The sequence below is a fragment of the Corvus hawaiiensis genome, chromosome 29, assembly GCF_020740725.1.
Source record: "Corvus hawaiiensis isolate bCorHaw1 chromosome 29, bCorHaw1.pri.cur, whole genome shotgun sequence".
Taxonomy (NCBI): domain Eukaryota; kingdom Metazoa; phylum Chordata; class Aves; order Passeriformes; family Corvidae; genus Corvus; species Corvus hawaiiensis.
Genome location: NC_063241.1, coordinates 1167248 through 1190697, shown reverse-complemented (window position 1 = coordinate 1190697; position 23450 = coordinate 1167248). Strand labels below are relative to the sequence as shown.

General features: G+C 65.9%; 3 protein-coding genes across 4 annotated transcripts; all 3 read right to left on the bottom strand.

Moving 5' to 3' along the window:
- Positions 1 to 540: 540 nt before the first annotated feature.
- On the bottom strand, positions 541 to 7776 carry RUSC1 (RUN and SH3 domain containing 1). 2 transcript variants are annotated; one of them, XM_048288453.1, is made up of 10 exons: positions 7697 to 7776; positions 5319 to 6949; positions 4788 to 4904; positions 4252 to 4328; positions 3941 to 4115; positions 3729 to 3834; positions 3595 to 3641; positions 2317 to 3343; positions 1875 to 2003; positions 541 to 1215 (listed from the first exon to the last, which is right to left on the bottom strand). In XM_048288453.1, exons 2-10 carry the CDS (start codon positions 6874 to 6876, stop codon positions 1047 to 1049), a joined length of 3405 nt encoding a protein of 1134 aa, XP_048144410.1. In that variant the 5' UTR covers positions 6877 to 6949; positions 7697 to 7776; the 3' UTR covers positions 541 to 1046. The 2 variants fall into 2 exon arrangements, with proteins under 2 accessions (XP_048144410.1, XP_048144411.1); XM_048288454.1 differs by lacking the exons at positions 4788 to 4904; positions 7697 to 7776 and having other exon boundaries at positions 5319 to 7172.
- A 126-nt stretch (positions 7777 to 7902) lies between these two features.
- On the bottom strand, positions 7903 to 10562 carry FDPS (farnesyl diphosphate synthase). Its single transcript, XM_048288587.1, has 9 exons — positions 10375 to 10562; positions 10156 to 10296; positions 10008 to 10088; positions 9797 to 9919; positions 9127 to 9215; positions 8889 to 8961; positions 8704 to 8781; positions 8493 to 8627; positions 7903 to 8287 (listed from the first exon to the last, which is right to left on the bottom strand). The coding sequence occupies exons 1-9, from the start codon at positions 10510 to 10512 to the stop codon at positions 8087 to 8089; spliced, it is 1059 nt and encodes a 352-aa protein (XP_048144544.1). The 5' UTR covers positions 10513 to 10562; the 3' UTR covers positions 7903 to 8086.
- Positions 10563 to 12837: 2275 nt separating this feature from the next.
- Positions 12838 to 22885, bottom strand: HCN3 (hyperpolarization activated cyclic nucleotide gated potassium channel 3). Its single transcript, XM_048288456.1, has 8 exons — positions 22525 to 22885; positions 19291 to 19720; positions 18979 to 19140; positions 18326 to 18544; positions 17759 to 17905; positions 17416 to 17656; positions 16734 to 16898; positions 12838 to 16186 (listed from the first exon to the last, which is right to left on the bottom strand). The coding sequence occupies exons 1-8, from the start codon at positions 22833 to 22835 to the stop codon at positions 15042 to 15044; spliced, it is 2820 nt and encodes a 939-aa protein (XP_048144413.1). The 5' UTR covers positions 22836 to 22885; the 3' UTR covers positions 12838 to 15041.
- Positions 22886 to 23450: the final 565 nt, after the last annotated feature.

Here is a 23450-nt window from a genome sequence, read left to right as displayed (position 1 = left end):
GGAGGCAGCAGAACCGCCTCTGAGGAGAGGCTGCTGCTGCCATGTGGCCGCTCCCCAGTACGGCCACATCTGTCTTTTACTGGGGGGCCCAGCATGAATTGTAAACTCTGGGATGAAATCACAAGCAATGACAAAAACCTGGAAAAACTTGGAGGCATTTAGCCCCTCCTGCCATCCTCCGCGCCATGAAAAGTTTAGTTGAAGTGATATAAATAACTAAACCGGTGACCTGGGGCGTTCCCAGCGCGGTGGGGCCGGTCCCCGGCAGCTCCTCCAGGGATATTCCTGGCTCTGGGAGGCTGCAGCCGCCTCTCCCACGCTGTGGAGGAGCCTGGGCACCTTCTGCTGGGGCGTGAGGCCTCCCTGCTCTCCCTGGCCGGCAGCCTGGATGCCGAGAACCAGCACAGCCCCAGCCCGCGCCGGCTGCTCCCACCGGAGCGTTTCCTCACCCCAGCCCCAGCCCGGGCCACCCGCGTCGGGCCGGGCCAGTGGCCACTCCCAGCCCTCCCAACCCCGCTGCTCCATTCACACACGCGGACACATGAGTCACAACCTTTATTTCCAGCCTTTTCCCCGTGGAACAAGCTCATTCCTGTGGTTACAACTATTTACAGAGTGCTGGGACTGCGCATCGGTGGCGGGGGCCGGCCTGGGCCACCGGCCCCAGGGCAGAGCAGGGCACGTGGAGGTGGCGGGACACGACGGCACGGAGACGACACAGGGGACTGTGAGGGCCAGGCAGAGAAAGGAGCCGTCCCTGCCCTGGCACAGGTGCGGGCAGCAGCTGAGGAACCGAGAGCCAGAGCAGGTCCCGAAGAGGAGCCGCGGCTCCGCGGCAGCGGGGCCGGGGGACGCGGTGGCAGACGGGGACGTCATGCGAAGGAGCAGCAGTGACAGGCACAGGGCACGGTCCCCCGGCAGCTGCCAGCCCCGGAGGTGGTGAAGCTCTGGAGGTGGCAAAGCCGTGGCAGGAGACGTCCCCTCCCGGAGCTGGCACCCGCTCCGGCGGGCGAGCGCAGCTGCTTCCTCAGGTCCCTTCCGCCTCCTCACAAAATCAGGGACGTGTAACCAACAGGAACAAGGCCGGTGCTGTTTCCATGGCAGCAGCGGATCCAGTCTTCATCCACAGTGGAGAGAAGCTCCAGGATGTCCCCTTTTTGGAAGCTCAGGTGCCCGTCAGTGGTGCCCGTGTGGTCGCACAGCGCCCGAACTGCCCTGCACCACAAATGTTATCGGGGACTCGCCTCCCCGGGGACCCCGAGGACCCCCAGAGGCTCCCACAGCACTTGGGGGGAGGGAATTGGGTGGAACCAGGGACCTCCTTCTCAGGCAGAGGTGGCACCTGAGGAGGGGTCTGTGCAAGGAGCCACCTGACAGAGCTGTCCTGCCCAGCAGGCCCAGGGAGTGGGAGCAGGGCAGGAGGTGTGGGGACATCAGAGATGGCACAGAGGGTGTGGGGATATCGGGGTCAGGGCCAGCAAGGATGGGGAAGAGGGAAGCAGCCAAACACCATTTGGGGGTGGCCACATGCCCACCCAGCTCACTCGGGCAGAGCTGTTCTGACCTGCCACAGCCAGGTCAGAGCTGCCACATGCTTGCCCCAAACGAGCTGCCATGAATCTGGAAAGCACACGAGAAAATGCTAAAAATTGTCCCCAAAGCATCTGGGAAAAACAAATGATTGCAGGTGGGCAGAGGCTCAGGTTCCCCCAAAGCCAGGCAGAAGGAGGGGATCCTCGGGGGTGCAGTCATGGCACAAGTGGGCAGCGGTGCCTTTCCCTAGGGAGACGTGTGGCACCTCCAGGCCGTGTGTGAGAGCAGCCCCGGCTTTCCCCACCAGCTCCCACCCTGACCACTCCCGTGCCCTGCCTCACCTGTGGGCCTGGGGCAGGGCGGTCGTGCTCCTGTCCGGCTGCTCCGGAGCGCGGGTCCTGTCGGCCGCCAGGCCCTTCACCACCCCGGCCAGGACACGTGGACTGGGGGACAGCCAGCGGGACGGTCTCCTGCCACAAAGCAAAGGGAGCCACAAGCTTGCCTGGGAGCTTTTCCCTCTGTTTATCTCAGACCGTTCTGGTGATCTGGGAGCAGACAGGGAGCCATCGAGCAGCACTGAGCCTCCCCACGAGCTCCTGCTGCTCCACAGGACTGAACAACACGATAGCAGCAGAACTTGGGACATGCACTGATCCCAGGAGCACAGATCCTGGGCCAGGGGCAGTACAAGACCCCCGTGAGGCCACCGTGGTGAAGCTGGCACAGAAACCCCTCCTCAGCACACGCCAATTCCCCCCTCTGCCTGCCCAAGCTGGGTCTTACCTGGACCTGGCCAAGACGGTGTCAGGACTGGGGGAGAAGCTCCTGGATGAGGGGTTGGTGGCTCCAAAGAGCCGGCCCAGCCAGCTGCCCCTGTCAGGACTGGGAGGATCACCCCTCTCCGGGCCAGAAGGTGCTGCCTGGTTCCTGTTGGCAGGAGGCTCCGGGGAAGCAGCCAGGAGATTCTTTCCAGCAGTGGGATCATCCAGCTTGGTGAGTGCTCCAGTTCCAGTGGGCAAGAAGAGGTCTTCAGGGGAAGAGGTCCCTGAGGTGTCAGTGCTGCTGCTGGGCTTTGGGCCGGAGGGTTCAGGGACAGCTTTGGTCTGAAGGAGCTGCAGCTCCGTGCCTCTCGGCTCACTCGTGGAAGTTTGGGATTGCACAGCCTGGCCCGGGCTGGGATCCCCTGCAGCCGCCCGCAGCTTCGTCCACCAGACCAAGGGGAACTTCTCCTTGCTAGGAGCAGTGTAAATCCTGGAGCTCTGGCTCAGCTGGCCCCACCAGCCACTGAGGCCAGCCCCAGTGTCCCCAGTGCCCCCAGTGCCCTCCTCAGGCCTGTGACTCTCTGGGGGGGTGCCAGATCCCAGCAAGGTGCGGCTGAGCTGGTCGCCCCAGCGCAGCACGTGCTGGAAGGTTTGGTGCAGGGCAGCACCCACGGGGGGGGCAGGGACCAGCCCACCCATGGTCATTTGGGACCGGGCCCTTGTGCTGCCCCCTGTGCCCCCCACCCTGCCCAGAGCATCGGGGGGGGTCTCATCCTCCGGGCTGTCCCTGGCAGTGCCACTCCGGCCCTCCAGAGACACAGCCCCCCGCACCGGAACGGGGGGACGGCCGGGAGACAGCGGTGACTGCAACCGGCGGGACAAGGGCCGGACATCCACGGAGAGGTGGTGGTGTTCAAAGAGCAAGTCCAGGTGGAAAGTCAGCACCGAGAGAGGTTGGATAAGCAGCAGCAGTTCGTCAGCAAGGTGGGGAAGAGGGCCTTGGCTCAGGGCAAAGAAGGCCGTGGGTGAGTAAAGCACGGAGATCACACCTGAGGGGACAGGGACAGGTGAGGCAGGTGCAAAACGCCCTGTCCTTGCCACATCCCCGCCAAGAGCCAGCCAGGCTGTCTAAGTCAGTCAGACCACCCTCTGTGCTGAAGATGCACCATGGAAAATGATGCCCTGATCCACTACGGAAACTCCAGCCAAGCATGGATGTGCCCCAACCCCAGTGTGGGATTATGAGCCTGGCAGATGTGAGAGGGCTTGGGCAGGGAGCTCCTGGGCACTGTGTCCTTACCTGGGCTCTTCTGCAGGTGAGATATCCACAACTCCAGCTGTTTAATACTAAACAAGACAAAGGGAGCCCAAATTAGAGCCCTTGGGACAGTTCCAGCCTGCCATGGCAGCGGGGCCGGCGGGGTCAACACTCACTTCAAAAGGCCAAGGATGAAGGCATGGAACTTCTGCCTGGTGCTGCTGAGGGGGGCCAGCCCGGCCACATGCCAGCACAGGGAGTGCAGGGAGCGGGTGTTGGGGCCTGTGGGGTACAGAGCACAGTCAGTCACTGCCCAGGGCACACACTGCCCAGCCCGGGCTGCGACGGGACTCCAGGCACCTCCAGATGCCCCCAACCTCACCCTCACCTGTCTTCACGGAGGCTTCCACCACACTCCAGGGGGAATTTTTCCTCTGGCCTGTGATAACATCCTTCTGGAACGGCTTCAGCCCGTCCTCCACCAAGGCGTAGAGCGCAGGGCAGAGGGTGTGCAGCAGCAGGTACCCCACGTCGGGGTTGAGCCGGCTGTCCCCCAGCTGGGCCTGGGAGAGGCACAAGGAGAGGGGAGGGAGGGGAAGAGCAGCACCTGACCCTGATCCCGCTGGGAGGAATGGGAGAATCCCACCCCTGGGACTCCCAAACCCTCTCCTGCGCAGCCCAGCCCAGCCCAGCCCTCACCTTCTGCACCAGGTTCCGTGCGGTGCTGAAGTGGGCGATCACCTTGTCCACGGCGGAGCTGACGGCGACCAGCAGCGCTGGGGACGGAGGGAGAGAACGAGAGAAGGGTCAGCACAGAGGGACCCACGGGCACCGAGCAGCCCCGGACACCGCCACCGGACCCTGCAGCGCCCACGGTGACCAAGCCGGGCCGGAGCCGCAGGCGGGGGACCCTCGGGGGAGCTGCGGGGGCGGCCGCACCCGCGTTCTCCGGCTCGACCGGACCACCTGCCGGGGCTGGGCAGGGCCGGGCCCGGTGCAGGCAGCGCTGCCTGTCCCTGCCTGCACTGTCCCTACTTCCCCTTCCCCTGCCCGTCCCTTCCTGCCCTGCCCCAGCCCAGCGCTGCGGGTGCCCAGGACACCGACCCGCCCCAGGACGAGCCCCTCGCACCCTCCCGACCCTGGGGGTCCCGTTCCCCCCCCTCCCCTCCCGCCCCATTCTGTCTCACTCCCTCGCCCCCCGCCCCGCGGGGGCTCCGGGGAGGACCTGCCCCAACCTTTCGTTTGCTCCCCATGGGCCCCCTCCGCTCTCCCCCCGCCGGGCCGGGCGGCTCCAGCGGCGGCTCCAGCGGCGGCTCCAGCGGCGGCTCCAGGGGCGAGCGGCTCGGGCCTGGCTGGAGAGAGCGGGGCAGCGGGGTCAGGCGGGGCGGCGGCGGGAGCGCTGCCCGGGGCCGGCGGAGGAGCGGGGCCGGCGGCGGGGCGCGGGTCGCGCCGGCTCATGGAGCCGGGGGCGGCGGCGGGGCGAAGGGCGGCGGGGCCGGGCCGGGCGGCGGGGCCGGGCCCGCGGCGGAGGAAGCGCGCTGGGAGCCGCGGGGCGGAGCGGGGACAGCCCCGGCAGCTCCCGGGCCGCGCGTCCCTCCGGGCGCGGCGGCGATGCGGGGGAACCCCTGCGCGGAGGGAGCGGCGGCTCTGACCGTGCCCGGCCCGGAGCGCCCCGGGATCGCTCCCACCGCCCGGAGACGCGCACCCGGCCCCGCAGCCCCCCCGGCAGACTCCACCCGGCCCCCCCCGGAGGGACCCAGACTCACCCCCCGTGCAGGTCTCGTCTCCTCTCTGGGCCGCCCGTGGCACCGCGGGGTTCCCGCCGGGACCCCCGAGCCTCCGGACCAGGGCAGTGCCCAGCCCCTTTTCCCCTGGGGGCAGCCCCCCCTTCTCCACATCCCTCGGCTGCCCCTCCGCGATGGGCTGCAGGCTCGGCCGGGGTCTCCTTCTCAGCTGGTGGCCGTCACTGGGTGCCAGCACCTGTCCCCCCAGGGGCGCGGGGGGCCCCCAGCCCACGCCCGTCCCCGGGGGCACGGGGGGGTGCTGGGCCGGCTCTGCCCGCTGGCCCTTGGGCTGCCTGGCGGCACTGCGGGACCGCAGCTCCTTGAACGTCGTCACCTCTCTCTGTCTGGAGCCGGGAGGCCTGGCTGGCCCGTCCTGCTGGGGCTGGGGCTGAGGCTGAGGCTGGGGTTGGGCTGGTTCCTGGCCCGCGGTGCCGGAGAGCAGCTCGCTGGTGGGGGGCAGCTCCGTGTCAGGCGAGAACACGATCAGCCAGTCACTGCGGTCAGCCCTGGCCTGGGCAAGTGTGGGCCCAGCCACGTTCCTCTTCCTCCTCTGGGCCAGCTCGTGGAAGGAGGTGATGGTCTTCGTGCCCGTGTCTCTGCAGAGCTCACCTGGGCCGGCCTTGGGCTCTGCGGGCCGCACTGGCCCGAGCGGCTGCTCCACTCTGTGCGCGTTGAGGACCTGCAGCCGGCGCCGGGGACGAGGGGGCACAGGCGGGGGGAGGCTGCCGGGCCGGGGCCGCGGCTCCGGAGCGCTGCTCGGGATCCCGGGGTCCCGCCGTTCCGGCACAGGCGGTGCTGGAGGAGCAGCATCGGGCTCGGGGAGCGGGTTGCAGTTAGGGTCTAGGTCAGTGCAGATGCTGGTGGTCTCCTGTGCTGCTGTGCTGGGAGAGAGCTCATCGCAGTGGGAGTCGAGAGAGTTATTGCTGCAGAGGCTGTCTGGGCTCTTGCTGGCCACGGCAGTGGCTCTCCGGAGCACCGGGGAGTTGTGGTTGGCATCTCTCCCATCACACGTCCTGTCCTGGTCAGCCAGAGCCTCGCCATCCCGGGCGTTTTCTATGGGAATGACGTCCAGCTGCCCGTCAGGGGATTGGGACTCTTCTCTGGCAAACCCCTTGCAGTACACCGAGACCGGGGAGTCATCCAAGCTGAAATCCGAGCAGCTACTGACAGAGGAGGAGGAGGAGGAGGAGGAGGAAGAAGCCAGATCACAAGGGGGATCACAAGGGGAAGCCGCCTCCTCCTCGTCTCCGCTGTGCAGGCAGGGGAAATCCTCTTGCACTGCCTGGTTCTGGAGCCCGAGCGTCTCCGGCTCTGGAGCGTGGGACTCGCAACACCGGCACTTCACGGAGGGACTGTTGGAATTGGCATCCACTGGCTCACGGTTCTCCGGGCATTGGGTGCAGCCGGTCTGGTCTCCCCCACCGGTGGAACCATCCGTGTCCTGGAGCTCGGGGTGCCGGGAGAGGTGCAGCCCCAGGGAGATGTGCTGCAGGTGGATGTGGTTGAGGTTGCACAGGAGGCCTTTCTTTGGAGCCAGCATGGCGCTGCCTCACTGGGAGTGCCGGGGCACCCGGGAAAGCCCAGCAGCTCCTCTCTTCAGACCATCCAGCTCCCTGCAAGCACCAAACGCCCTCCTGGTCAGGGGAGAACACGGCGGCACAAACCCGGAGAGAGAGGCACAGCTGGGGGAAGAGGGATGGCAGTGACCTTGCGGCAGGGCCCAGCACGGGGGTCTGGGGATCAGAGATGGGGATGTGCCCTGAGAGAGGGGCTGCCTGAGACAGGGGCTGCCTCACAGCGTCCTGCCACACTTGGGGCTCTGCGGCCGGGCAGGGACTGCAGCCAGCCGCTGGTCCCTGGAGCATGGCCTGGGAATGATCCCAGGAAGCTCGGCTGCTCTGGGGCTGGATTCCCTCCGGAGGGTCGGGAGCATCTCGGGGATGCCGTCAAGGAGAAAACGCCCTTGGAGCCTCGTCGAGGAGGCGGGGGGCTGTCCTGGCCGGGGGCGGTGGCACGGCGGGCGCTCAGGGACCGGGGCTTGGCCGGAAGCCCCCGGCCATGGGAACCGCTGCAGAACCGCTGCCGCACCACCGGACCCGGCCTTACCGGGGGGGAACCCCGGCCACAGGCACCTGCTAAGAGGCCCCGGGCAGAGAACGGGCAGCGGAGACCGCGGGAGGGAGGCTCCGAGCATCCGCCAGCCCCGAGCATCCGCAAGCTCCGAGCCTCCCCCGGCCCCGAGCATCCCCGGCCCCAGGGCGAGGACCGGCGGCCAGGCAGCAGAAGCGATCCTCCTGGGCGCGGCCCTACCCATCCCCCTCCATCCCCCCGGCTCCATCCCCGTCCCCGTCCCCGCTCACCTCGGCGCTGCGGCGGCGAATGCGGCTGCGGGAGGGAGGGAGGAGCCGCGGCCCCGCCACCGCCCGCCGGGAGCCGCCCGGTCCCGCCCCGCCGGCGGGGGCGGTGCTCCGGGCATCCCCCCCACCCTGGAAAGCACGGGCGGTGCCGGCATCCCCCTCCCCGCCGTCCAGCTCTGTCCCCAGCCAACACCAGGCAGTGACGCACCTACAGGAACTTATATTTATTGACACACGGCCGCGGGGAGAGCGCTGAACACCCCCAGGCCATCCCATCGCACCCTCTACAACCCGGCCCCGGCCCCTCTCAGAGCAGGGAGCAGCTCCAGCCAGTGGGTGACTAAGCCCAGTCCTCTTAGCCAAGGGCACGCAGCCCCCTGCCAGGCCCCTCCATCACTTCTGGCGCTTGTAGATCTTCCGTGCGAGGTCCAGGAAGATGTCCTGGGGCAGTTGCTGGGCGTGCTTCCCAATCAGCTCCTGCAGCCGCAGGTAGCTGCTCTCCTCGTACTCCCGGAAAGCCGCCTCCATGCCCAGGGCATTGTAGAGCTCCTTCACCTTTGCCACCTTCTCGGGCTCCTTAGAGCCGTAGTTCTCCTGAGAAAACCCTGGAGTGAGTCAGGTCCCATTGCAGCCCATGGTGCTGCTGCAGCTGCTCTGTCAGGATGGGGCAGGAGCTTTGTTTGTCCTCCCGTAGTGCTCACCCCCCTCCTGCCAGCCAGGTAACAGCCCAGCACCTGCACTCCAGGTGTACATTCCGGCACTACATCCCCTCTCCCAGGCGTGTCATCCCAGCCTTTACCTCCAGGATCTGCCTCTGCTCCGGCGTGACCCGGCGCAGACACTCCACCACCAGCCAGCTGCACTTGTTGTCCTGGATGTCGGTGCCAACCTTCCCTGTCACTGCTGGGTCCCCGTAGCAGTCCAGGTAATCGTCCTGTGTGACAACAGAAACACCTGAGTGCCACACGCAGCACCTGGCACGCACCGAGGGGCGCGGAGCCGCCTCCTACCTGGATCTGAAAGAACTCTCCCATCTCCAGCAGGATGGCTTTGGCATTCTCGTGCTCCTCTTTCCCGTTAATACCCGTCTGCGGGGAGGGAAGGAAGAACAGGGATAAAGGCTCCCAGCACCTGCCCTCCTGGACAGCCTCACACGAGGGTGAGGCCCCTCCTGAGCTGCTCCCACCAAACTCACCATGTACATGGCCGCGGCCACAGGCAAGTAGAAGGAGTAAAATGCTGTCTTGTACTTCACAATCGCCTTGTACCTGTGGCAGAGGAACAAGGCTCAGCCCCTCTCCCACCCCCTGCGCATCAGGAACAGAGGGGACCAGCAGCAGCTCCCCCCAAACCTGCCCCAGGCTCAGTTTTAGGGCACAGCTGTGTCCGGCACGGCCGGGAAGGGACCGAGCTCTGCCCCTTGGCCTCCGTACCGCTGCTCGCTGAACCGACTCAGATCCACCTGGGAAACGGGAGCAGTCATAAGGTCTAGTGCCTGCCCCAGCTCGGTCTGGTAGCCTGTCTGGAGAGGAAAGAAAGGATTTGAGGCCTCATTGCAGCCTTCCAGAACTTAAGGGGCTTATAAAAAAGGAGGAAGAGGATCTTTTGCATGGGCAGAAGGAACAAGACAAAGGGTGATGGTTTTACACTGAAAGAGGAGAGATTTAGATGAGATATGAGAAGGAAATTCCTCCCTGGGAGGGTGGGGAGGCCCTGGCACAGGGTGCCCAGAGAAGCTGTGGCTGCCCCTGGAAGTGTCCAAGGCCAGGTTGGACGGGGCTTGGAGCAAGCTGGGACAGTGGCAGGTGTCCTTGCCCATGGTAGGGGGGTGGAACAAGATGATCTTTAATGCCCCTTCCAACCCAAACCAGTCTGTGATTCTGTGATTTATTCACACAGTCCTCCAGGAAAGTCCCAACATCACAGTGCAGACACCAAGCCCTGTGCCAAGCCCTGTTTCCGTTCCTCTTTGAGTCCGAAGGAAGGGTGTGTCCAGCGGGATATCCAGGAATTTAAGGAACACTCCAAGATCCACATGCTGTCGAATATCAGAAAGGGCCCAGACCCCAGGAAATCGGGAAGGGGTTGGGGAGCTGGGCTCACCTGCAGGAAGAGCTCCACCAGGTGCAGGTAGTAGGGCTGCTTCCCACAGTACTGCTTGAGCAGCCGGTACACCGACGACTCCAGGAGAAAAGCATCATTGATGGCATCCAGCCCGATCCCCTCCTGCACCAGGAAGGCAGGGAGGTGTCACAGAGCCTCCTGACTCCCAGGGGACCCTGCCCATGATCAGGGGCCTCCTGAACGCTCTCACCTTCTTGTACCAGCAGAGCTGTCCCCGGCGAGTCAGGGACGCGTCCATGATGTCGTCAGCCACCAGGAAAAAGGCTTGGAACTGCGAGAGGCTGGATTAGGAACGGGGGGCGCCCAGGGGGTCCCATCCCCGGGGTCCCGTTTCTCACCAGCTCGATGCACCAGCCCACGGCCAGGGCGCAGCGGAGGCTCTCCGGGTCCTGCTGCGCGGGGCCCGCCAGCTTCCGGAACGCGGCCACCACCGTCAGGCCCCGGTTGCCCTTCCCGCCCGGCACGTTGTACTCCAGCACCTGCGGGAGCGGAGCGAGGCGGGCAGCCCTGGCTCGCAGCCCCCCGCCCCTTGCCCGCCGCTCCCTTCCCGTACTCACCTGCTTCAGCCGCGCCACGGCGTCTCCCACCTCCGGGTGCCCCAGCCTGTCCTCCGTCAGGTCGCGGACGATCTGCGGGAAGAAGGCGGCGAACTCTTGGCGCTCGGCCGCTGTCCAGGCCGCGGGGCCGCCGCTCATGGTGCCGATCCCCGATCCCCGATCCCGCCGCCGCCGCCCGCGGCCGCCACTGCCCCGCCAGCCCCGCCCCCCGCGCGGGGCACGCCGGGACGCGCAGTCGTGACACGCGGCCGCTGCCGCTGCCTGCTCCGCTGCTGGACTACAACTCCCAGCGTGCCCCGCGCCCGAGGGGGGACGCGGCTGGAGCAGCGCCCATTGGCCCGTTTCATGGCGCGAGGATGAGCCCAAGGCGGCTCAGCCAATAGAAGTGCAGCAGGGGCGGGATCCAGGCGGGTGATTGGTGGAGAGGGAGAATGGAGCGAGCGCCGTAACGGCGCGCGGGGACGGGGCGGGGCTTGGGGGAGGGGCGTGTCCGGGGGCGTGTCCGGGGGCGTGTCCGGCAACCGGGCAGTGGATGGGGTGCGCTGGAATTGGGGGAAAAATGGGGGCTTGGGGTGTCGGTGTGGGGTTTCCTGTGGTCTGTGGGGTTGTAGGGCAGGTTTGTGGCGCTGTGCGGATGTGGGTGTCCATGCAGGTGTGGAATACCATGCGGCCGTGGGGTGCCGTGCGGTTGTGGATGCAGCGCAGGTGTGGGGGGCAGCACAGGTGTGGGGTGCCGTGCGGCTGGGGGTGCAGTGTAGGTGTGGAGCGCCATGCAGTTGACACGCTGCGCAGGTGTGGGGTGCAGCGCAGGTGTGGGTGCAGAGCGGTTACGGGGTACAGAGCGGGTGTGGGGTGTGGCGCAGGTGTGGGTCACTGTGTGGGTGCTGTGCAGGTGTGGTGCTGCACAGGTATAGGGTGCAGAACAGGTATAGGGTGCAGTACAGGTGTGGGACCCTGTGCAGGTGAGGGGTGCCGTGAGGGTGGCGTGCATCACGCACCTGTGTGCGCGGGCGAGACCCCCCGGCTGCCGGGGGTCCAGCTGCCCACCGACCCCCGAGGGGACGCCGCCGGGGTGACCTGGGCCGAGGACCCGCTGGGTGGGCACACGCGGTGACACCTTCCCGCTGTTGCCCTCAGCTCCTGCTCGGCCCCCACCCCCCCCGCAGATTGGCGCCCGCCCCGAATCCGCTAATCCCGGCTCACCCCCGTTAATTAATCTCTCTGTGATGCCCTCTAATCCCCCTCTCGCCGCCGCCGGGGACGCGGGGGCCCGGGGCAGAGCCTCCGGCTCCAGGATGGGTGTCCTTGGGGAGCGGGAGCCGGGGCCCTCGTATCCCGGGGCTTCGCCCTCAGCCCCGGGCGGGCAGCGGGGCTCTGCCGTGTCCCGGGACGCGCCAGCCCGTCCCTGTCCCGCTGCCTCGGCCGCCCGAGCCGCCAGCCCTGCCGATGGACACAGACCAGATGGAATAGTGTTGGAATGGGACATATGCCGGAATTCATTCCCAAAATACGCTCTTTTTGCGCCCTGCAGAGCAGCCCCGCGCCCCCTTAATCAGGCTGGCTGCAAGTGTAATCTGAAATAATCAAATTAGAGAGAAACCGCTAATCAGCATTGAGCTCTTCGTGTGTCACGGAGCCTAATTCCTGCGGGGAGCGGGGGGGTTGGGGGGCCGGTAGCAGCGTCCTGCGGGCAGGGGCTGCCCCGGTAACGCGGGGCTGCTGTGGGGAGAGTCGGCGGGGCACAGCGGGGTGGCTGCCGGCACCTGCGCCCTTCCTGCGACCGTGTTCTGCCTTCATCCTGCCTGTGCCCACTTCCAGCGTGTCCAGTGTCCAGCCTGTGGCCGTGTCTGGCCTGCACCTGGGTTCTGCCTGCATCTGCATCCTGCCTTCACCCTCGTCCTGCTGCCTGTGCCCTGCCCGTGCCCGTATCCTGCTTGTGCCCTGCCTGCGCGGTGCTGAGGGTGCCGTGGCAGGTGCTGAGGGTGAAGAGGGTGCAGCCAGAGCACAGCCGTGCCCCGAGACCTGCGCCAGGTGCGGCGAACGCCGCAGTGCCGTGGCTCGGGTGCCCCAGCCCACCTTGCGCTGTGTGACCTTCATTTAATCGCGTTAATGCCTCGAGTCTGCTCTGCAATCAGGAGGTATCAAACCTGCCCCTCCCCCCGGCAATAAAGGGAACGGAGATGGAAGGGGAAAATAAGCAAAGATTAAACATTAATCTGCCCAGGGCCGAAAGGGACCGGGGTGGGCGGGAGGGGACCTGTTGCCTTTGGGCTCCTGCTGTGCCACCCAGGTCGGTGGGGCCTGGGAGAGGCCCCTGATGGGCTCCCGAAGATGTTCTGGCTGCCCCCGGCTCTGCAGAGGGCCAGGATTGGAGCTGGGGCGCTGCAGCATCCCCTTATCCTGTCCTATCCCCAGGCAGGGTGCTGTGGGGCCGCAGGTGGTGCAGAAGGAGTCTCCCCCAGACCAGCTCGGAATCTCTCTTTATTATTTAAATCCATTATGTACAACGACCAAAAATAAAAAAACGCTCTTAAATTCTCTGCGATATGAAAACTACAAGCTCTGTACATCGACTGCCGTGAGTGCAAGAGTGGAGGATCATGGTCTTTGGTGGATAAACTTGCGCCCGCGCACGGCCGGCATCCCCAGCCCCTCCAGCCTCCCCGGGGTGAGCACCGGCCCACGAGGTGACACGGTGCAGGGCAGGGGCGACGGTGACAGGAGCACGGGGTGGCTCTGACTCCCGACACGGGGCTGTGGCGTGGGGAGGGTGCTCCAGAGGCGCGGCCAGCGGGAGCTCGGTGCTGTCCGGGCCGGGCCGCGCGCTCTGCGGGGCGCTGGGATGACCGCTAAGACATCTACATCATGCAGTGTGAACACAACCCGGGGACGTGGGACGCGCGGCTCCGCTGCAGACCCCTGCCCGAAGGGCTGCTGGGGACACACCGACCATGGGGATGGAGCGGGACGTGGGGGTGGGCAGGGAAGGGCTGTTGAAATTCACGGGAAAAAGGCAGTGCAGGACATCCCCCTCTGGCAGGCACTGCCGGGGTTCCTGGTGGGCTGCTGCACCCCGCAGGCCGGGCTCCCGCAGCAGCCCTGCGCTCCGGGCTGCTCCCGACGCCCCAAAACACGAGGGTGGAGAACTGAACACCTCACTTCAATAAGTACCGCGGGGAACAAGACCTCGCCCGCTGCTGTGCTGGGGGTCTGGCAGGCTCCGCTGAGCGGCAGCCGAGCCCCAGAGCACGAAGACAAGCCACGGTTCCTGACTCCGGGAGCGGGAAGCAGCTGGCGCAGCGCGGCGGGGTCGGAGGGGACACTACTCTAACCAGGACTGAACACGGTTGGCCCAAAGCGACACTGTAAGCAGAGCTCGGCTGCTCGGCAGAGCCACGACTCGCACACACATTGCACACTACTGTCTCGGGAGGGGGGGGCGTGGGGCATCTGTGGGGACCCCTGTTCGAGGGAGGGTGACCCCACAGCCCCACACATCACCCAGGCGCTGCCTGGGACTGGCATCTCTTTGTGACAGCCTTCTGCTCCTGTGGCACTGGTGACTGGCATCTCCAGGCAACCTGGAAACAGGACTGCAGCGCAGGGCAGGGGAGCAGAGCCCGGGCTGAGCATCCTCCTGGAGCCACAGAAGGGTCCCCCCTGGTGACCTTCTGGACACCATCCTGGAGCCACAGAGGGGTCCCTTGGACTGACCCTCTGAACATCCTCCTGGAGTTTCAGGCAGCAGAATCTCCCCCGGCTGCCCCCAGGCCAGGTGGGGGGACAGCCACAGTGCCCGGGTGTGGGGCAGAGCCCTGCCCAGCAGCACATCCCAACCTCACAGGGACTCAGCACCTCTGAGGCAAAATGGTCCCACAAGCTGGGGAGAGGGACTGGGTGGTTGCTCAGTGGAGACACCCCTGCCCCCAGCATTGCCCCTTGGCACTTGTCACACCAGGGGAGCCCTGCCCGGGACCCCCAGGTCCTGGCACCTGCACTCAGGGACCCACCAGGGCCTCGGGGAAGGGAGACCTGGCCCCTGCTGACCCTGGACCCCTGCACTCTGCCTGCCCCTGCCGTGGGCTCCAGCCTCCAGCCGGGCAGTGGACCCAGGGGGCTGCCTCTCCCTCCTCACCCTAAAGGCAAAGGTGCTGGGCAGAGCAATCTGGGGATCGAGGTGGGCGTAGGGCAGCCCCTGCTGTGACAGAGGACAAGCTGGAGGAGCTGCCAGCGCCAGCCTGGCCCCGAGGACAGGCTGTGGGACACGCGGCACAGAGAGTGGGGGGCCCGGCCCCTAAGGGGCAGTTGTGGGGAGCTGAGCTCCTCAGAGAGGCCAGAGTTTGGGCAAGGGCTCTGACCTGTCCTGTGCCTCCAGGAGGAGAGCAGAACTCACAGGTGGTGATGAGCAAGGAGGGGAGAGCCCGGGCAGGGTGACCCCCTGGGGCAGTCAGCAGAGCCCCCTCCTCATCCGGCTGGGCCAGCTCTGGGGCTGCCCCATGCTCATCCCTGCCGTGCCCCCGCGCCTGAAACAGCCCCTCCACGGCCCCGGGTGCTGCCTCTCACCTCATTTTTCCCTCTGACACGGCGGGGCTGGTGCTCTGCTCCTCTCGCCTCCTCTGCCGCCGGGATGCCCGGCTCCCTCCTGCCCGTGTGGGTGCCGCCAGGACTCACATGTTGGATGGGAGTTTGGGCTTCCCCGTTTCCACCTCGGGGCTGAAGGCCACGGAGCCCTTGCGGGAGGGACCTGCTGCCTGCCTGGACGCGGAGCCCGGGGACTGGGGAGTGGACGCTCCCGCCGTGGAGCGGCCGGGCTGAGCCAGCGATCCTGAAGGCATCTGCTGCGAGTGTGCGGGCTGGCCTGGGATCGCCGCGCACGGCTTGGCGAGGAGTCCGGCTACCGACGGCGAGGACCTGCGGGCCAGGTTCCCTGCAGATTTCCTGCCCTGCTTCAAGGAGCTCCCGTCGGCTTGCTGGGCCACCTTATTGGGAAGGGAGGGCTGGGAGGCAGAGAGGAGCCGGACATCCTGGGTGAGCCGCCCCACCGGCAGGCCGTGGATGCTCCTGTGCTTCACCAGCTGCTGGGGCTGCATCAGGAGCGAGATGTGGGAGCCGGTGGCTCGGGACAGGCTGTAGTGGAGCGTTCTCCCCGGCGGCAGCGCCTGCTCGGAGCTGGGGGACGCAGCGCCCGCCGCTTGCTGCAGCAGCGAGGTGGAGACCGAGGTGCCGCGGGACCTGGAGAGCTGGGGCTGGGGGCCGGCCGGGGGCTGCTTGGCCCCCGCTGGCATCTCCCCCCTCTGCGCCGAGCGCGGCAGGGGCTGCGCCCCGGGGCTGGGTCTCTGGGCCGCGCTCTCCAGCGGCGCCTGGGACTGGACCATGGGCGAGGAAGGCGAGCCGGCGGCGGGCGTCTGGAGGTGGGACTGCGCCCCGGAGGGCGAGCTCACAGAGGAGGGCCGGGAGCCGCCCAGGCTGGGCTGGGACCGGCGTACCGGCTTGGTGAGCAGGGTGGCCTCGGGCGAGAGCGGGCTGGAGATGGAGGAGGGCGGCAGGAAGATGTGGGCCTGCAGGCTGTGCTGGTGGGTCAGGGCGATGGCCACGTTGGTGGTGGCGGCGGCCGTCTGCAGGGGTGCGTGCACCAGCGGCTCCCAGATCACCGGCTTCCCGCTCAGCTCCCGGCCCATCGCCATCTGCTGCAGGTCCTGGATGTTGTGGGCCATGTCCTGGTCGTGCTTCACGATCTGCTGGATCATCTCGTTGTTCAGGGGCCCCGAGCTGTGCTCGGCTCGCTTGCGGAGAAGGATGGAGTTCTTCTTCCCTGCGGGGGGAGGCAGGAGCGTCACCGACCCTGGGAGTGTGGGCTCCTGGGGACAGTGTGGAGGGCAGAGTGCCAGTGGGGAAGGGACAATAAAACCTCACCAGCGCGTCAGGGGAAGCAAGACCCTGGGAGGGGTCCAGACTAGAGCAGAGGAAGCAGCAGGGACAAAACAGGGGAGTCCTGACTCCAAAGGGTCCAGGCTGGGGGCTAGGGTCCTGCTTGTCCTCCACAGGCAAGGAGAGGTGTGGACAAGCAGCTGGCCACTGCCGGACAGTGCAAGTCCAGTGCAGTGCAGTGACATTTTCCCAAGGAAGCCTGTCCTATGGCACTGCCTGGACTTTTCTGGGAAGGAGAGAGAGGGCAGGCTCCTTCCCCATGCTCCCCATCATCCTCCTTACTGGGCACCCATGGGGTTGGGGCACTGTGATCCACAGGGTGACTCCATCATCCCAGCTCTGTGACTCCATCACCCGTAGGTCTGGGGGCCCGTGGGCCCTGGGAGTGGCTGCAGAGCTGATTGTGCTGAGCCCGGGAGGTCACTCCTCACCTATGCGGTCCAGCCGGTCCATGGCCACCGTCTCGAAGGCCCTGCGCATCATGGGGTACTCCTCCAGCACCTCGTTGAAGTTATCCACGGCCAGGGAGTAGAGGCGGCAGTAGGTGTCGGCTCTCACGCTGGCCGTGCGCCTGCCCCGCGTCAGCAGGCAGATCTCTGCAGGGACACAGGCTGGGGGTCAGGGTGACACGGCACACATCCATCCCCCTCCCAGCAGTCGGAGCAGGAACAGCACTGCCCGGCACCCCAGCACCCTGCACGGAGGCGGAGCACGGCTCAGAGGGAGGGACAGACCCCGGAGCCTGCACTGCCATGGCTGTCTCCTCATCTCCTCGGCCAGGCACAGCGTTTTCCTCCCTCTCCAGGCCATGGAGACACCGGCAGGCGTGGCTGCTGTGAAGGCCTGGCCTGTTTCCCTCCCAGAGCTGTGCCTGTATCCACAATAAACTGGCTCAGATGTTCTGCTCTAAACTCCCCTCCTCCCTGGCCAGCAGCGGGCTGGTGGATGCTTCCTCTGCCCCAGCCAGCCAGAACTGGGGTGAAGTGGATGCCAAGCCTTTGGCACTGGGCAAGAGGAGATGGGCAGGCAGAAACATCAGGGATGCCCCAGCTTCTGCTCCCAGGCAGCATTTGGCCCCTACTCTGCTCTCCAGGTCCCCCAGCCCAGCCTCACCGCCAAAGTAGGAGCCATCAGACAGCTTTGTCTCCTTGTTGCCCTTGGTGAGGATGCTGACCACCCCGTGCTGGATGAAGTACATCTTTTTGCCCACGGTGCCCTCACGGATGATGAAGTCCCCGGGCTGGAAGACCTCAAAGCGCAGCTTGGTCAGCATGGCCGTCACGAAGTTGGGGTCCGCATTGGCAAACAGGGGCATGTTGGCCACCAGGTTGCGGCAGTTGAAGTTGATGATTTCCTGTGGGGTGAGGAGCAGGTCAGTGGGGATGTCCCCTGAGCCTGGCCCCTGCAAGCACCAGCCTCTCCCACCCAGGTCACACCACTGGAGTGCTGCCCGCACCTCTTTGAGCGGCTCGCTGAGCTCCCCCAGGATGTTCTCCTCGTCAAACATCTTGCCCTGGTAGCGGTGCTCGTAGTACTCGTGGATCCGCTGGCGCGTGTCCCCGGGCAGCTTGTGGAATGACATGTACTGCTCCACTTGCTTGTACTGTAGGGACAAGGGGAGTCACACAGGGCTGAGCTGGGACCACCTGCATGGCCGGACAACGCATCCCTTCTCCTCAGTGATATAGATACAGACACCCCTGCTCCAGGGCCCTGTCCCAAAGGCCTCCTCTGGGGCAGAGGACAGGATCCCCGTGCACTCAGGATGCAGGTGGACCCAGGGCAGAGGGCAGGATGGGGCCACACTCTGCAAAAGTGACCCCCGGTATGGACACCAATATGGTCTCTCTCTCAATGGGCAGCCTGAGCTCCACCTGCAACACCCTGAGTGGCAAGGACAAAGATCCCAGCCTCTGGAATCAGTAGGGCACGGCAGCTGTGCCGAGCTGGTTCTGGAGCTGGACCTGCTCGCACCAGGACCCTTCCCTTAGTACCCAGGCGCTCCCTCCCTCACCCCACTGACCTTCTCCTGGTACTGGCGTCGGGACGAGTCCAGCGACTGGATGAGGGCAGTGGCGTGGCCGATGAACATGGCGTAGCAGGTGGCCCCCACGATCATGCTGAGCATGGTGAGCCAGACGTCGGTCATGCCCTCGGGCGCCTGCTGCCCGTAGCCAATGCAGAGCATGTGGCTCATGGCCTTGAACAGGGCGTGCGAGTACTGCTTCCCCCACGAGTCGTTCTGTAGGCGAGGGACAGTGGCACTGGGGGGGTCGTTGGAAGGTGCTGCAGGGCTGAACCCCCCAGTCCCACCTCCCTAAGCCGGGGAGTTCAGAGACCCAGCGAGAACAAGGTTCCTCCAAGGCCAAAGGGATGAGCTCTCCTCCAGGAAGAGGCACAGGGATTGTGTGAAGCCCTGAGCAGGCACCAGCCCCTGCTCTGGGGAGGAGGCAGGAGCCCCAGTGCCCTGTTCCCTTCCCGAGGGATTCCCTGACTCCAGCAAGGTGGGCTGAGATGGGAAGGCGATGTAGAGATTCTCTCTGCCCTGTGTCACTGCTGTGACCACAGAGATGCTGCTCGGCAGCACGCATCTCCCAGCAGCTCCAGCCTTGCAGTAGGAGACAGGCAACCAAATCCTCTTCCCACCAACTGGGATCACCCCTGTCTGGCACTCACCACCATGCGGTTCTTGGAGACCCAGCAGTCCTCGGGGAAGTCCTGCAGCATGGGCACCAGGAACTGGAGGCAGCCATCCCAGTGGCACAGCAGCAGCATCATCCCAATGAGGTTAAAGATCCTCACCACAGCACTGGCCAGGTCGTACGTCATGTGGAAGATCTGGGGAACAGGCAGGAGTGGAGCTACAGAGAAACTCTTCTCCTAGAACAGCCCTTGGAGCCCTCTGCCCTCCAGACAGCTGTACCCTCTAGCTGGGGACCCCCAACCTGGCCTGGGACCCTCACCAGGAGACCCCCAAGGGGTTCTCACCTCCTCCCACTGGTGGATGTAGCGGATGAGGCGCGAGAGACGCAGCAGGCGCAGCAGGCTGAGGATCTTGGTGAAGCGCACGATGCGCAAGGCCCGGGCTGTCTTGTAGACATCAGAATCCACCTGGGTCTCCAGGTCAACGATGAGGAAAATGTAGTCAACAGGGATAGAGGAAATGAAGTCGACCAGGAACCAGCTCTTCAAGTACTTCATTTTGATGGTGTGAGGGTCAAGGATAATCTCCGTGTTGTCCTCCACCACGATGCCTGTCCGGAAGTTCAGCACCAGGTCAGCCAAGAAGAAAGTGTCCGAAAGCACGTTGAAAACGATCCAGGGAGGGGTGTTCTCATCCTTGAAGAAGGTGATGCCCACGGGCAGGATGATCAAATTCCCCACCATCAGGAGCAGCATGATGAGGTCCCAGTAAAACCTGCAGGGTGGGAATGCAGGGGACAGAGCGGGACAGGGAGGAGTGGGGAGAGGCAGGACAGGGGCAGTTAGACAGCAAACCCAGGGTCAAAGTTAGGGTCTGACAGGGTGCAGAGAGGCAGGTGCTGAGAGCACACACACACACACACACACACACACGTGCCTGCCCACACACATGACTAACACCCTGCTGCTTGGCTGGGACAGATGTGAGCAGATGTGTGTGGAGAAGAGCAATTCAGCACCAGGCCAGGGGCCCTGGGGTGCAAAAGTCACCCTGTGTGGGAACGGGGGGCTGTAGGAGATTGGCTGTCTACCTGTGCCCCCACCCCAAAGCTGACATGTGCCCCACGGAGAACTCAGAGAGGACGTGGGCTTTGCTCCCTTGGAGCTCCCTGTCATCCGCTGTCTCCCCGCCACCACCCGAGTTGGCTTAGCAGGATTTGGGATAAGCTTTGCTGGTTATGCAAACCGAGTGCCGAGCTCCTGGGGCGGCCGAGGAGGATCGGGGAGGCTGTTGTGGTGAGCCAGGCAGCAGCCAAGCAAGGACAGACAACGCTGGTAGCAGGGGAAGGTGGGAGGGATGTCTAACCCTAAAGGAGCTGCCAGCATGCACAGGGCAGGAGCTGCACGGCCCTGGGCCTGCAGCACTCCTCATCCAGCTCCTTTTGCTGAGAGTGGACGAGCTCGGAGGGAAAGCCGAGAGATGCCGGGAGCAGCTGGTTATGTCAGGACACCCAGCAGCCCTGGTCACATGCAAATGCCACTGGGATGTTTTCATTCTTCACACAGACACGTAACGCCTTCCTCCACCAGGCTTGTGACTCCTGGGATCCCCCGGCAGAGCCGTCACGGGCCCTCGGGAAAGCAAGTCCAGCTCCCACCTTCAGGTGTCCCCAGGCATCCCCTGTTAGTCCCAGCCCTGGTCGTGGGTGTAGGCTCAAATCTCCAAAGGTGATTTCAGGGCAACTCGTAGTGCCCAGTGGATTCAAATCGGCTTTTACAGGTGACAGAAGCCTGTGGGGATTTCCCACCCCACACCCGTGGTGGGACACAGGCACTGGGCTCCCTGCAGGTGAGGGAAGGGAAGGGAAGGGAAGGGAAGGGAAGGGAAGGGAAGGGAAGGGAAGGGAAGGGAAGGGAAGGGAAGGGAAGGGAAGGGAAGGGAAGGGAAGGGAAGGGAAGGGAAGGGAAGGGAAGGGAAGGGAAGGGAAGGGAAGGGAAGGGAAGGGAAGGGAAGGGAAGGGAAGGGAAGGGAAGGGAAGGGAAGGGAAGGGAAGGGAAGGGAAGGGAAGGGAAGGGAAGGGAAGGGAAGGGAAGGGAAGGGAAGGGAAGGGAAGGGAAGGGAAGGGAAGGGAAGGGAAGGGAAGGGAAGGGAAGGGAAGGGAAGGGAAGGGAAGGGACGTCATGGTGCCACAAGAGGCTTCTTCAGAGAGAGAGTACCAGAGCCTGAGCAGGGGTGGGAGGAGGCACCCTCTCCTCAAGGAGCCACCTCAAGGTCAGGAGTGATGCCAGGTCTAGAAACCACCCCAGGGTCAGGAGCCTCTCACAAATTAACACCTTCTTGTTGGTGGCCAAGGTTTCCTGGGCCAGGCGAGGAGACGCAGCCAAGGCAGAAGGGGCCTGACCTGGCTGAGGAATTGCCTCCTGCACCTCCATGCTGTGCCCTGAGAAATGCTGTGTGCTGAGCAGGGAAACTGCCTGTCCCTGTAGCTGCCCACGCCTGCCTGGAGCTCTCGATTCAGATTTAGGCTTAAGTTCTTTAGGACAGGCCTTGGCCTTCACACCATGTCAGACTGAACACTCGGGGCCCTGATCTCCATGGCCTTTATGTATCCCCCTAATGTGATAAACACCGGAGTAATCCCTCTGTCTGTCTACCTGCCAGCTCTCTTCATGGCACTGGTTGCAGAAGCTGCTCCTGCCAAGCTCAAGGCTCACAAACTTTGGGATGGTTTCCCTGGGAAAAGGGCTCTCAGGGCTGGGTGTCCTGCTGGGGTGGTGCAAGGGACCAGGTGACTGGTTGGGGCCCAGTGGTTCGGGGAGATGGCTACAGGTGCCAGGGACCCACACCGGTTGCTGGCCCCGTTCTGGGGTGCTTCCCAGGCTGGGGACATCATCCATGTCACAGCTTGCTGCGGGAGATGACTGCCTGGCAGCTTCGTTCCCCGTGGAGAAAGCCCACCCTATATGACTCAACATCCCCGTGACACCCAGTTCCTCCCACATCATCCATCCCCGAGCTCCCGCTGTGATCCCGGTGACACCGTGAGCCAGGCCCGGCTCCTCGCTGGATGACCAGCCCTGCTCCAGCCGCGGGGAGCCGCGTCCCAAGGGGATGAAGGCTCCTCACCGAATTAAAAACAGCATCGAGAAGGGCGGGGGGAGCTGTAAGGGCAGGCAAAGCCCAGCAACCCCTGCCTCCGCCTCCGCACGCCCGGGGCCGGGTCAGCGGAGCTCCGCGGCTTGGCGGAGCCGGGCTGCCCCCGGGCACCGGGAGCCCCGAGGGCCCGGGGAGGCTGGTGCGGGACGGAGTTGTCCGTGCGGGCGGGATAACCCCAGACGGGAAGGGGCTGGGGCAGCGCGGCCCCGGGCTTCGGCGGTGGGCAGCCGCCTCCCCGGGCCGGTACGGAGCCCCGGCTACCGGCACTTGTTGCCCCTACGGTGTCGGGCGGCGGGGCCGCGCTCAGCACCACGGACAGCGGCGGCGGGCACCGGGCCGGGCAGCGGAGCCGAGCGGGGGCCGGTGAGGGGATGGGGGCCGGTGCCGGTGCCGGGGCGGGGGTCGCGGGGCCCGGATCCCACCTGAAGTCGCTGTAGGGATGGATAATCCAGGCGCCCGCCGACTTCACCCGTTGCCGCTCGATCTCCACGGCCCGGTGGCTGCCGAACATGCGCAGCGAGAACTTGTTCACGGCGGGCTGCAGCATCGCCCCGAGCTGCCGCTGCACGAACGTGCCCGCCGCCGCCGCCTCGCCCTCCGCCACGATCTGCTCCGTCGCCGCCGGCGAAGCCGGGGCCGCGCCCGACGCCCCCGCGGGCGCCCCCGCTGCCTCCCCGTCCAGCACCGGCGGCTTCTCCCGAGGCTCGGGGCTCCGCCGCGGCGCCGCCTCCATCCCGCCGCCGCCGCCTCGCCTCACGTTTCCTTCAAACGCCCTTGCCCGGGCGCCCTGCCCGCCGCCCCGCCGCACATGCCCGGCCCCGGGCGGGCGGGCGCTCGCTCGCCGCCCGCGGCCACTCGGTCACCGAGAGCTCACGAAGCTCCGCCGGCGCCCGCCTGTTGCGCACGCCCCGGCGCGGGCGCGGCCGCCGCCGGCAGCCGGGAAGAGCCGGCGGCACCGGAGCGGCGGCGCGGGGAGCGGCGAGGCCCGGGCGGCACCGGAGCGGCGGCGGCGGCGGGACCCCGCGGCGGGCGGGGCGGGGCGGGCGGGGGCGGGGCAGCGGGAAGGAGGACACGCCCCCTTTGTCTGGCCACGCCCCTCGGCCCAGCCCCTCCGCTGCCGGAGGACCTGGAGAGGGGCGTGGCTTCGAGGATAGGTGGGCGGGACTACCCGCTCTAGACCCCGCCCCTTACTTTATAACCCCGCCCCATCGCCGGCAGAGAAGCGAGAAAGGGCGTGGCCTGATGAGACGGGGCGGGGCTAATTGCCATAGTCCCCGCCCTCCGGTCTAAACCCGCCAGGGGCGGGCACGGGGCGGGGTTCCTGAGCAATGGGCGGGGCTATCAGCAT